The 13,092-nt window shown below is 42.6% G+C and overlaps 2 protein-coding genes across 2 annotated transcripts in view; one reads left to right on the top strand and one right to left on the bottom strand.

The window, feature by feature from the left end:
- SLC28A3 (solute carrier family 28 member 3) overlaps positions 1 to 12,325 on the top strand; it is a 162,447-nt gene extending 150,122 nt beyond the window's left edge. Inside the window, exon 20 of the mRNA XM_065599455.1 lies at positions 12,201 to 12,325. Within this exon, the coding sequence (XP_065455527.1) occupies positions 12,201 to 12,223 (23 nt within the window). The 3' untranslated portion in view covers positions 12,224 to 12,325. The remainder of the gene's footprint in view (positions 1 to 12,200) is intronic.
- On the bottom strand, positions 3,524 to 12,977 carry RMI1 (RecQ mediated genome instability 1). Its single transcript, XM_005311876.5, has 2 exons — positions 12,838 to 12,977; positions 3,524 to 10,193 (listed from the first exon to the last, which is right to left on the bottom strand). Exon 2 carries the CDS (start codon positions 10,153 to 10,155, stop codon positions 8,293 to 8,295), a length of 1,863 nt encoding a protein of 620 aa, XP_005311933.2. The 5' UTR covers positions 10,156 to 10,193; positions 12,838 to 12,977; the 3' UTR covers positions 3,524 to 8,292.
- Between the last annotated feature and the right edge of the window lie 115 nt (positions 12,978 to 13,092).

The following is a 13,092-nucleotide window of genomic DNA, read 5'->3' on the forward strand; positions in this document are numbered from 1 at the left end:
TAGTTATCACTTGTTTTATATCTTTGATTTTTTTCCCCTTGTTTGTTTCCTTTTCTGCTCTTAACTGGGCTGACTGAAACAGACAAAAAGAGACAAAAAGAAAGGGTTCAACCAGCTGTTTCTCTAGCTATACTCAAACAATTGAATCCATCTCAGCTTTCCCATCTTGCCTTTTTTTTTGACCTTTAACTATATCTTTTTCCTCCTTTCCTCCTGCCAATTCAAAAAGACAGCCATTCTGTCATCATCCCAATTGATTAGAAACTGCATTGTGTCCAAAATGATCTACTCCTTGTTCTTTTTCCACTTCCGTCTCAGGCCTGGTCTACACTTAAAAGTTATACTGGTATAGCTATGTTAGTTAGGGGTGTCTTTTTACTGAAATAGCTATAGTTGGGCTACGATTATGTCACGGAGGTCACGGAACTCACAGCCAGCCACAGGGGTTGGCAGGAGGAGGGCGGGGGGTACCCCACAGCAGTCCAGCTGCGGCGGAGGCAGGAGCCCCCCGCCCCTCACAGCAACCCCACCCCGGGGGCAGCAGGAGCTCCCTACATCTGCCGAGCCGCCACAGCTGGGATTGGCACCTGCAGCAGCCCAGTTGCTGTGGTTGCTGGACCCTCCTCATTTTGTCAGGGATATTTTTAGTAAAAATCACGGACAAGTCACAGGCTTCTGTGAATTTTTGTTTATTGCAAAAATCTCTTAGTAGGATGAGGCCACAGGTTCGCCAAGAACTTTGACCTTTTTACAGGTCTTTTCCCTGAAGTAGCTTCAAAGCTATTGGTCCCTGTGATATGCTGGACGTGGCACTATTGTCAAGCTCAGCAGTCTACAGTTTTCCTATTGAAAATCTGTGGGCAGTGCAGATATATTGGAAGGCATTCACTGTGGGTGAAATGCTGACCACATTGAAGTCAACTGAAGTTTTGCCATTGATTTCAGCACAGCTAAGCTTTCACACTGTAAAGGCTAGCAACACAACATGAATACCTAGGGCCAGGGTATGTAAGGGCCATTGTTTCCTTACCTAGTGCAGACGCCTTAGTTTAAATATATATTTCCACAAAGACAAAACTTTGTTAAAAATTAGTTAAGGAGAATGCTCTCCCACATAATCCCTTAAAAGCAAGGGAATATCCAATTGAAATATCCTTCTTTATAATACCTTAACCTCCATTACATCTTCATTTCACTTACAGACTACACACCTCTATAAATAAAACCTTTATACACCTCTACCCTGATATAATGCGACCCGATATAACACGAATTCGGATATAACGCGGTAAAGCAGTGCTCCGGGGGGTGAGATGGGGGAGGGGCTGTGCACTCCGGTGGATCAAAGCAAGTTCGATATAATGTGGTATAACGCGGTAAGATTTTTTTGGCTCCCGAGGACAGCATTATATCGAGGTAGAGGTGTACCTCTAACACATAATGACAAAAAAGTATGTCACATACCTCATAATCACAGTAATACAAAACCTTAACTGAGCAACATCAACATGCATATCTGTTAGACACCTGTTCCTTTACTAGAACATATCTTTCTCTTGGATCCTGAAAGATCAGAAAGAACCCTGATGTCCGTCAGAGATAAATGATAAATACTATACTAGTCCATATTGTTCAGCATTATCTACAGCAGGGGTGGACAACCTAGAGCCAGCGGGCCAGATCCGGCCTGCGGGATTGCCACCCCCATGGCGCCGTGGGCCCCGTGCCACTAATAGAAGCAGCTGGCACCATGTCCCTGCGGCCCCTGGGGAAGGATGGGTGGGGGGAGCAAGAGGGCTCCGTGCACTGCCCTTGCCTGCAGGCACCGCTCCCTGCAGCTCCCATTGGCCGGGAACGGGAAACTGCAGCCAATGGGAGCTTCGGGGGAGGTACCCGCAGGCGAGGGTAGCGCGCGGAGCCCTCTGTTCTCCCCCACGCCCCATGCCCCAGAGGCTGCAGGGATGTGGTGCCAGATGCTTCCGGGAACAGCGGGGCACAGGGCCAGGGCAGGCAGGGAGCCTGACTTAGCCCCACTGCCACCCCAGAATCGCTTCAGGTAAGCAGCGCCAGGCCGGAGCCTGCACCCTGAACCGCTCCTGCACCCCAACCCCCTGCCCTACATTCATGGCCCTGCATGCAATTTCCCCATCCAGATGTGGCCCTCGGGCCAAAAAGTTTGCCCACCCCGATCTACAGTAAGGACAACAAGGTTATTGAGGACACAGAAGCAGTGTTCTTGTTTTTTCAGTTTATTTTATTCATTTAAAGCAGTGGTCGGCAACCTGCGGCCCATAGGATAATCCGCTGGGGGGCCTTGAGACAGAGCTGCAGGAAGTGGTGCAGGCTGCAGGGACATGCTAGCCACTGCTTCCCACAGCTCCCATTGTCCGGGAACGGTGAACCGCGGCCACTGGGAGCTGTGGGCAGCCGTGCCTGCGGACGGTCAATGTAAACAAACTATCTCGTGGCCTGCCAGTGGATTAACCTGATGGGCCACATACGGCCCGCGGGCCGCAGGTTGCTCACCACTGATTTAAAGGCAAAATCAAGTGCAATATATCTATTTTACATTGCTGACCTGCGAATATATCAGACTGGTACAGTTACTTACAATATGTAAGAAAGAAAAAATAGAATTCTAAAAATGAAGCTATTTCAGTCTGACTCACATGGGAATATACATGCAGATGAAAAAATCTTCTTTACGCAGAATCATAAACAGAAGAGATAACAATATTTCACCTTTGTCTGCAAATCAGATCATTTAGTCTCTCCAGCAGAAGGACAGAAGTTGGATCAGGAGGAGAGATGTAATCAGACCAAGAATTTTCTGCAATGCTTTACAGTTAATCTTCACAACAACCCTGCCAGGGTGGGTCAAAGTATTATACCTATTTTAAAGATGGAGAAATTGAGGCTGAGGTTAAAGCAACAATGGTGTCCATTCATGTTTGAGGCTGTTTTTGGATACCAAACTTTAGTAAATTTGACCCCCACAGCTCCCATGGTGGTTACTCTGCATGTCTAAAAATCATGTCCAGCATGTCTAAAATACCACACTCAAAACTGAGGCACTCAAAATCAGTGGCCCAAATGACTTACGGTATGTCTACACTACAAATTTTTGATGCAGCACATTATATTGGCATAAAGCTGCTGTAGTTAGCATATAGCTTGTGTGCATGCATAATCGGTGCTGTAGATTGGTACTGTGCATGCTCACTAGCAGAGGTGACTGTGACTAGCAGAGGTCACACGGACTGAGCATGCTCAGTAACACTGCTGAAGCCAGCTGCCCTCACTCTGCCACCCCACCGTTGGCAATCACGGGTAATCTCTGCCCTCTAGGAATGCTCGTGTCAGTGCATAATATGGTGCACCATGGATAGGTGTCCCAGAATGCAACTCGCCACCATACAGCACACTATCTTTTGGGAAACAACAAGGAGTCTGGTGGCACCTTATAGACTAACAGATTTATTTGGGCATAAGCTTTCGTGGGTAAAAACCTCACTTCTTCAGATGCAAATTACTTAGACATTAAAGGTTTGCTTGATGTCACATGCAAGACTGTTGCAAATATGATTAAGGGGAAAACTCCAGAAGAAATTCGCAAGACCTTCAATATCAAGAATGACTTCACTGAAGAGGAAGAAGCACAGGTACGAAAATTACTTAAACATCTGAAGAAGTGAGGTTTTTACCCACGAAAGCTTATGCCCAAATAAATCTTAGTCTTTAAGGTGCCACCAGACTCCTTGTTGTTTTTGTAGATACAGACTAACACGGCTACCCTCTGATACTATCTTTTGGGAAGTTATGGACATGCATGGTGGGGTTAAAACAAATTATGCAAGATTGACTGGGAGCAAGTTTCCATCATGCAACTTTCTCCACCCCATAATGCCATCTCTGTCCCATAATTTTGTTCCTATTTTGAAAAGCACACAAACCCATGCAGGACTTGATCTCTGACAGAAACATGTGGGACATAACAAGAACCAATTGAAGATTGTTGGGGTCATTCGTGGAGCACTGCTTCTGGACCCGATAAATGAGCACTGACTGATGGGATCACAACATAATGCACGTCTAAGATGACGAGCAGTAGCTGCTGAGCTTTTGGATGCACAAGGCCACCACACTGCTGGATCTATGTGCCAAGCTCATCCCAGCCCTCCAGCGCAGGGACACCAAAATGAGAATTGCACTGACAGTGGAGCAGCAAGCAGTGATCAAACTGTGGAAACTTGCAACACTGGCTTGCTGCCAGTCAGTGGAAATTCATTTTGGAGTTAGAAAATCCACCTTGGGGGGCTACTGTCATGTAAGCGTGCAGGGCTGTTAATCGTCTCCTGCTACACAGGACTGTGACTTATTGCTGATTGGTGCAGGAAAGTGTCCTACCGCAGAGAAAGAAATAAGGCTGCCATTCCCAGAAAACTTGGGGAGAGGATTGCACAGTACCTCCATGAAAGTTTCATCAAGATCTCTCAGGAGGATTGAAGGGACATCCCTGTGTACATAAACAAACTGATCAGCACGCTTTGCCCCTCCTAAAGGGGAATGAAAGGCAGATAACAACTCTGCCTCTCTTTGTTGTACGGTTACCTCTTCTAGTATGAGTAAATTAATAAAAAGTCGATAGCTGGATCCTGCTAAATTGGGGGTGTGATCACTGTAATTGGAAATAAATTTACACACTTACCCGAAGTTTATTCCCCTGCTTCGGGCTCATCTGTGCTCGACTGCTGGAATTTACTGGATTGTGGTAGAGTTTCAAATAAGTCCTGGCTCATGGCATAGCTGCACCCTCTGGTTGCATGTCCCCCATCATCCTCCTCTTCACTGTTTGTGCCAGTAGCCTTTGACTCGGGCTTTTTGGAGGTATTGTTACCAGATTTGACCATTACTTTGGGATATGCTCATTTATTCGGGTTACTCTGGGGAAGGGGATTCTGTAATTCTATCAATGTACTGCTTGTGTCACTTGTGTTTTCATATGGAGCTCTACTTCTCCCTTCTGCAAGTCCCCTCCCAATGGAGCTATCCTGTAGGACCTAGGTTCCCTAGGACTGGGTTTCTCCAGCCCCAGAACCGGAAGCACACGCGCGCGCACACACACACACACACCCTGGGTCAATCAGCTGACCCCTTATAGGTCTCTGGACTCACTGGGCCTGGACCCCACTGTGCTAGGCACTGTACAAACACAGAAAAAGAGATGGTACCAACAAGAATAAGACTCCCTCATTTCTGCAGTCATAGGCCATGTCTACATAGTGAAAAAAGGTAGGGATTTTTCAATTGAATTAGCCCCATTGAGTTAGTTTGACATAAACTATGTCTACATGGGTTTTCCAATTAACACCTTTACAACTATATTGGCCCAGTGGATCCATGGGTGTTGAGGAGACTTTCTTAGCATGTTAACTCAATTGAGCCAACTTCCCTGGGGAAAAAAACAAAAAAACTCTTTTCATGGTGTAGTTATACCCTTTGTGGTTCTGCAGTGTTTATATTTTCTGGGTGAAATTCATCTCATTGAAGGACCTCTGCACTATTTAAGCCCTGTAAGAAAATCCAGGGTTGCACAAACTGCACAGCCCTACAAAGGAATCTCTACACACTTGGTGCATTTCAGAGAGGTAGTCTGTGCAACCCAAATAGGCTGGTGTGTAAGGGACACTTGAGGGTTTGCTCAGAGGGATGCCATTGGTATCAGGCTTGCACAGATCTGGTGGCTCAGAAACGTCATAGGGAGATAAGAATGAGCCACTAGTCCAGCCAATTCTGATATATGCGTGCTCCCAACTTGTACACCCACATCAAGATCTGAGCACATGCAAGTCTGGTGCATACAACAGCTCATGAACACTTACGTGCATTTTAAAAAAAATCTAACCGTATTAGTTTAAATCAGCCTCAGCTCGGTCCTAGTTTTTGCAGATTAAGAATATTTTGTGAAGTTCTTGTACCCCAAGAACACAAGAGAAGACCATCTTAATCTATAAATAAAGGGATCCAGCCAATATCACCAGTGTCCATCCATAAAATGTCTACACATTGAGTAAAAATACGTGTTTTAAAGTTACAGAAGTTTCCTCCCACATTCTAATACATTTCTTAAATGCACTATATCCTTCAATTTGTAGCAAATTGCAACTATATGAGGACTGGTTCTATACTAGTAGCTGGATCAAGGAAGTAAGTGGCTTTCCTCCCTCTGAAGCACATTCTTAAGTACTTGTCTGGGCTGCACATCTCTTCTGTATCACTAAGGCAAGTTTCAGGGTTTAATATTGACAATGCTTTTCCGCATATACATTTGATAAATGTTGACTGCAATGTACTTGTAAATATTAAATTAAACTGTCTTAAAGTCAGAAAAGCCAGTCATAAACAACTTTTTAATTGGTAATTACATTTACTTAAATGTTGTTAGTAGTATAGAATATTACCATTTCATTATCATAAATCAGGCTTTCTTTCTACCAGCAATCCTTTGCACATATAAATATTTTCACATTCATCTTTTAAAATCTATTATTCAATTTAGAAATGTGTTGTGAATGCTGGTGCTGTCAACTAAAATCAGTTATTCATCTACCATATTTAATATCATTTTCCCCACAATGTAATTTAATACAATTTTCCCCACGCTTGATCTGTGTTTATCCTCAATGTTGCCAAAGAAAGCATTTCCTCCTCAATATAGAAATAATTATCAGTTCACTTTTTGCACACACAGTCCATCTAAGGAGTGCAAAAATCAGCCTTTGTGTTAATTTTCCAGAAAACAAAGGGTCATATTTTGCTATTGAGTTCTAAGTAGTACTCCCTAATAAAGGCAACAGGTCTGATTCTACTCTCATCAGCAGTAATACACTGGTGTCAAAACAGTTAAACCATTGTTGTTGTTTGTATTATAGTGTGATTGGTGTATGTTTTTACACTGTAATGGTTTAAGACCATTATTTATTGTAGTTTGTATTACAGTGTAAAATCATATAAAGAGACAGTCCTTCTTCCAAAGAATTTACAATCTAAATAGATGATATAAAGGTGGAAGAGAAAAAGTATTATCACTTTTTTACAGTAAATTAAAATTTCTACTGTAAAAAAGGTGCAAGGGCAAAAAACAAATAAAAACAAATGCTTTCAGACCTTCCACACATCATAAAGGATCCAAAAAATAAAAAAACAACATACACCCATTTTTTTAAAGGTCACCTTTAAAACTTCTTAGAAAAAAAATCATACTTAGTCATCTGATATTTTAATTTTTATGTATGATTCAGTAATATTAAAAATGTTCATCTCTGAATCCATTCACTCTATCAGAATTTCCAAATTGGACCTTTCTGTGAGTCTTAAGACAGTACAAAGTGAGATTTTAATAAATATAATAACCAAATTGACATGAAACATTTCAGTAACATGAAAAACCTTTGACTAAATAGCACAAAGACTAGAAAAGCAACTGTTATTAAGGTAAATAACTAATTTGGAGAGAAGAAATTTATGTTAATGAGGTTCAATCTTGTACTATTATATTGATCAGTGGCATTGTCAGGTTAAAATAAACAAATCTGCTTACTTATATGATAGACACCACCCAGTATTTTTAAAAATACTGAGATTTTCAGAAGTGTAAAGTTATTTATTCCAGTTGGTTAGTCTTTGTTTCTCATTCTGGACAATAAGAATAAAATTGTCTGTTTGACGTTTGATCATAAACCATTTCTATTCACTTTCAGGTTCTCATGCACTACATACAAATTTGAGTTACAAATCCTCTGAGGTTTGTCCTGATAGTATGTCATAATATAGGAAACTTCTGTATCTTACAAAGGTTTAGTGCCTTGTGATGAAAGCAAATAATTTGATTATATTTACTTTCAGGACTGGATAGTACTCCGTTGTATAAAACTTCTTAGCAGTGACCCTATTTCTAATGGTAACGCCACTGAAAAAATGTAAGGATCAGCTGATCAGCACTCAATATCCTTTCAGATAGGAAACTGGTATTCCTCAGCTCCCTGATTAGGAGCAAGGTGGCTTTTGTAAAAATAATTAGATACATGAACATTTTATCAAAACAAATTTATTTGTAATTTTTATTCAAATAGTTTCCCTTAAAGAATGGATATTCCCCTCCACCGTCCCTCCCTGCAGTTAAGAAAAACAAACACAAACCACTGGACTTCTTAATGGAGTTCTCAATACTTATTTGCTATACCTTGAATTACATATTTCCTGAGACTACTTTCTATAGACTTTTTCCTCCAATTATTTATCTAAACGTTTCTTCAAGTTTTCTAGATCTACTGCATCAACATCTTGTAAAATTAGTACTGTTGCTTTAGATTGAAAGGGGTTAAATTCAATAGTCATCAAACAACAAAGATCTATCAGTTCTCTTTGGCATTTCTGTAAACCATCCTTAAGCTTTTGATGTAGAATGGGATCTTTCCTTAACTGTTTCATTTCAGGCACTGAAAATCCAATTAAGCTTGTTAGAATTTCATCAGCAATGTCTACCTCTAGATAAGCGGTACCGTCAGAGATTTTTGCCATTATACTCCAGAAGCCACTGCTGCTTGTGAGATTTCCAGTAAGGGTTACAATAAAAGCTTTAACTTTCACTGTTGTAACAGTTTCTGGGGTATTTGCGAGTAGAACAGAAATATATGTAAAAGGTGGGGAATCTAACTCAAGACTTTTGCATTTCTCTGTTGTTCTGTAAGAAAAGGTTTGTACACAATAATTTTGTTTGTTTATCTCTGAATCAGTTTTTTTAACTGGTCTTTTGTTTAACAATCTGTTACCAGAAAAACTACAATTTTTTTGACTGCTCTTAACTACATCTATTTTATTACACTTCTGTTCAAGAACATTTTCCAAGGAGGAGAAATTGCTAAAGCTCTGGGAGTGTTGTACATTATGGTGTAGTGAAAAATTACTTGTACTACTTTCATCACCAACAGACAGTTCACTCCCACAGGATTTTTCTTTGCTAACTGAATCCAACTGAACCCTGCCATCTTTTTCAGATGTGTAACTTAGTGAAGATCTAGGCATATGTGAAAGTCTTTGTGTAATTATATCTATGGTTTTGTTTACCACCGGTAACTGCACTGTCTGAATTTCTTCTTGGATCTCTTCTTCTAAAAACAAGTCATCTTCCAATGAGAGGTCATCTAAATCTCCATCAACATATGCCACAGCTGGAACACTTTGTTCTTCATTTGCCCCAGGCAAGAAGATCCCAAATCCCTGTTGTGAGTAGTTTTCATTGCTTGAAAGGAGCAAATGAGTGGCTGTATCTGAGTTATTACTTCTGCTACAATATCCACTTTCTAAAGGAATCACATGATTTATGGTAAATTCGTCATTTTCATCAAGACTTGCTAGAAGCTCTTCATCTGAAGGTCCTAGAGTTTGTCCTAGTTCATCAACCGCTCCTAAAATTCCTTGTTTATGATCATGCTGCTTGACAGGATTAGGGTTCTCAGCTTCTCCAATTAATCTGGCAAGGACTCTTTCCTGAGCATACTCTTCTAAAAGAGCATCTACTTCGCCCCCCAACAATTTCACATTTTCTGATTTTAGCAAAAGAACTCCAAGACGATATGCAGTCTTACCCTGTATTGTAATTTTTGTACCTGGTGGAAGATTACTATGGAGGACAGGAACGGGTTGGTATTCCATACCCTGAATTTGATGTATTCCATCAGTTAGCTGCAGCATCAGCATTCGAGTAGGCTTTGCTTCCCAGGACTTTTGGGGTGCCTGAGTGTTGGCTGTTACTTCTTCATTTACAGTATTTTTTCCTCTTATCTTTTGCAACTGGGAATACGCAGGCTGGCTAACATCCACCAGTGAATCAATCTGTATGGAATAAAAGCCATTCAGTTCTCCTTTTGGACCATCTAAGATGCAGTTAGGCAAAACAGGATAGTCCAAATCTCTCAGATCTGTAAGAAGCCACTGCTCAAATACCTGTTTGTTAATCTGAGCTTGAGTTAAATTACAACCATTTTCTTGTTGGATCCAGTTAATACAAGCTTCTAGCCAAGTCAGAGGAACTTTAACATGCCACGTAGAAGAAAGCCAGGTTTCCACTTTTCCTGCAACACTAGATGCACTCATTTTCTTTTAAGTTATAGGGAAAAAAATGTATGAATCCCCTGAAAAGAAACAAAAAAAAGTTTATTCTTCGGCCACTTACTAATTTGTATTCTACAGCAGAAATATAGAAATGTAGCTACTCCACATATGTGACCAGAGAGAAATAAGGCAAAATGACCACACACAGAAACAATTTAAAGAAACTTTAAATAAGTTATAAATGCATAGCTGTAGAACTGGAATTCTAAAACAAACATACACATATTTTCAATATTTAAGCGTGGCCTTGATGTAGCCAGCAAATAAACTCCAACTGGCATATACAATCCTAAGGTCTGTCTACACAACCAATGTTAATGCGGCTGTGTAGTCGTGGCTCCAGCACTGGGAAGAGAGCTCTCCCGGTGCTGTAATAAAACCATCGCTGTGAGGGGAGGCTCCTAGCGCTGTAGCACTTGAAAAATTTTATTAAGATGATGTTAAAAAAAAAATAGTGAACAGAGTTTGAGCATAGAAGTTTCTGGTTATCAGGGAATAACATACAGATTATCGCGGGTGCAAAGTTTGGTTTAAGATAAGCTGGCATGAGGAATACAGAATCTGCAATATCCCCGATTGGGGGTAAAAGGTTGATGGGTCAAAGTACAGACATTGAGATATGAGGGTATGAAGTTCATAAAGTGGCTATGTTCGGGTGTGAATAATAATGAGTGGATATGATGATGAAGATGGATTGACCCTCATTTGGTGAGATTTAGGCCTTGGCTACACTCGCGGATTCACAGCGCTGCCGCGGCAGCACTATGAAGCGCGAGTGTAGTCGCGCCACCAGCGCTACGAGAGCTCTCTCGCAGCGCTGCAAGTACTCCACCTCTCTGAGGGGAATAGCTTGCAGCGCTGCGAGTGAGCGTGCAGCACTGCAGGCGCTGATTACACTGGCGCTTTACAGCGCTGCACTCAGGGGGGGGTGTTTTTTCACACCCCTGAGTGCAGCAAGTGCAGCGCTGTGAATTGCCAGTGTAGCCAAGGCCTCTATGTTCAGGGAGTTTATGGTTCCAGTTCATATGATCCAACGGAGAAGGTCACTTGGTCTCTTTCTCATAGTGGGAGAACGATGTCACTCTGGCTCACGCCTCCTGGTACTGTCGGTGGTCGGTGATGTGCTCGATGTAGATGTCCCTGGACCATCGGATGGCGTCTGATCTATACTGCCACTTTACAGCACTGAAACTTACATTGCTCAGAGGGGTGTTCTTTCACACCCCTGAGTGAATAAAGTTTCAATGCTGTAAATGGCAATGTAGACAAGGCCTAAGTATCCAGCTGGTCACCAGAAAGAACTGAGAACGTGTTGAGATTTTTACTAGGCTGCTCTCCTGGAACCCATCTTGGTGACTCCATCTTTTGTACAGACTTCTAACAAGCCTGCGACTCAAAAATCTTTCTTCTTGCTGGCAGAAAGAACTCTTGCTGTCATCCTCTCATCTCCCTCCCACCCTGCCAGACTAAATAGTGGAAGCAGGCTGGGAGGTCCTCCTCAGCCTCAGTTTATGGTTGCTTTCTTCTTCCCGGAATGGCTCTAGTACCTTCTCTACTTTTGAAGGGAACATAGTCCTTATTTTCACTGCTGCCAGTACACTTATGCACAGAAGTGCCAGGACCCATCTATTCTACAAGCAACTCAGGGGATTTGTGTACAATTATGGCACAGAGGGGACCTTAAAAGTGCTGTAACTGGATGAAAGCTTTAGAACTAAAGTAGCATCTAGATACATCCAAGTCTTGAATCCAGTTGCAGAGTACTTTTAAAGATGTGAAATCATACAGCCAGGCACCTTGACTAAACTGCAATTCCAGGTAGAGATAGTCCCAAACTCTATCAGTGAGGCCTTGGGGAACACTCATATTACTAATAACTCTTTTGGAGGTTATATAGTCTTAAAAACTGATCAACAAAAGAAACAAGAAAAATCAATAAACCATACACAGCTGGATTGTATTCTTTTTTACTTCATTATTATGTAATCTGAAAGCTTAACATTTTATTATTTCTGCTTTTTTAAAAGGAGCTATGGAAGCAGCATTATAAGAGCAGAAGCCAAAAAGACCTTTCTCCTCTCGGATATTCGAAATTATATATTAGTCTGTGGCAAAAGCCAACCTGGCCTAAACTTCTGCCTGAATCAGTCACGTTGCAAGTCAAGTAAACTTTCTCCCCTCCCCCAAGTGAAAAGAAAGAGGTGCGTTCACATATTTATGGGCCTGGTCATCTTGTGCAAGCAGGGGCCATTGGCTTCAGTATGATTACAATGGGACGGATTGCTTTGCTGTAAATTGTTTTTGCCATTTGTATTGCAGTGCCTCCTGCAGTGCTGTGGGTGCCCCATAGACAGAAGGCAACGCAGGCCCTGCCCCAAAAGCAGTGGATTTAGCGGCTTTCCAAACAAGAGCAGCCATTGGTGCCGCCCAGACATGCGGCCGAAAGCGGACATAGGAAACCATCTGTTAACACCTTCACCACATTGCTGCGGCGCTCGAACCGGCTGAGAGCGCAGGCGCCACGGCCCCTAGGCTCTAGGTAGAGCCCGGCTGCAAGGAGCTGTGAGTGCCACGGCCACGGCAGTGGGGCTGGAGGAGTCAGAGGAGCACGCGCTAGGTACCAGCCCCAACCAACCCCGTCTCGCGGGGAGCGGCACCACTTACCCGCTCCCGGGGGGGGGCAGCGAGCCAAGCGGCCAGGCATGGGCAACAGAGAACACTCCTCCCGCGCTTCATAACACACGCGCGCGCTGTCTGCATGCGCAGAACTAGGCGTGCTCCATACTCTCCCCACAGCACGAGCCTAAAACCTAACGATCGTTTAGAGCCGGGAACTGCCCTGCCAAGCGCGCGCGACTTTGAACCTCGCGAGAGCTTCGCCCATCTCGGAGACGGACGAGGGAGGCGGAGTTTTCACAA

This window comes from Chrysemys picta, chromosome 6 (genome assembly GCF_011386835.1).
Source record: "Chrysemys picta bellii isolate R12L10 chromosome 6, ASM1138683v2, whole genome shotgun sequence".
Classification (NCBI taxonomy): domain Eukaryota; kingdom Metazoa; phylum Chordata; order Testudines; family Emydidae; genus Chrysemys; species Chrysemys picta.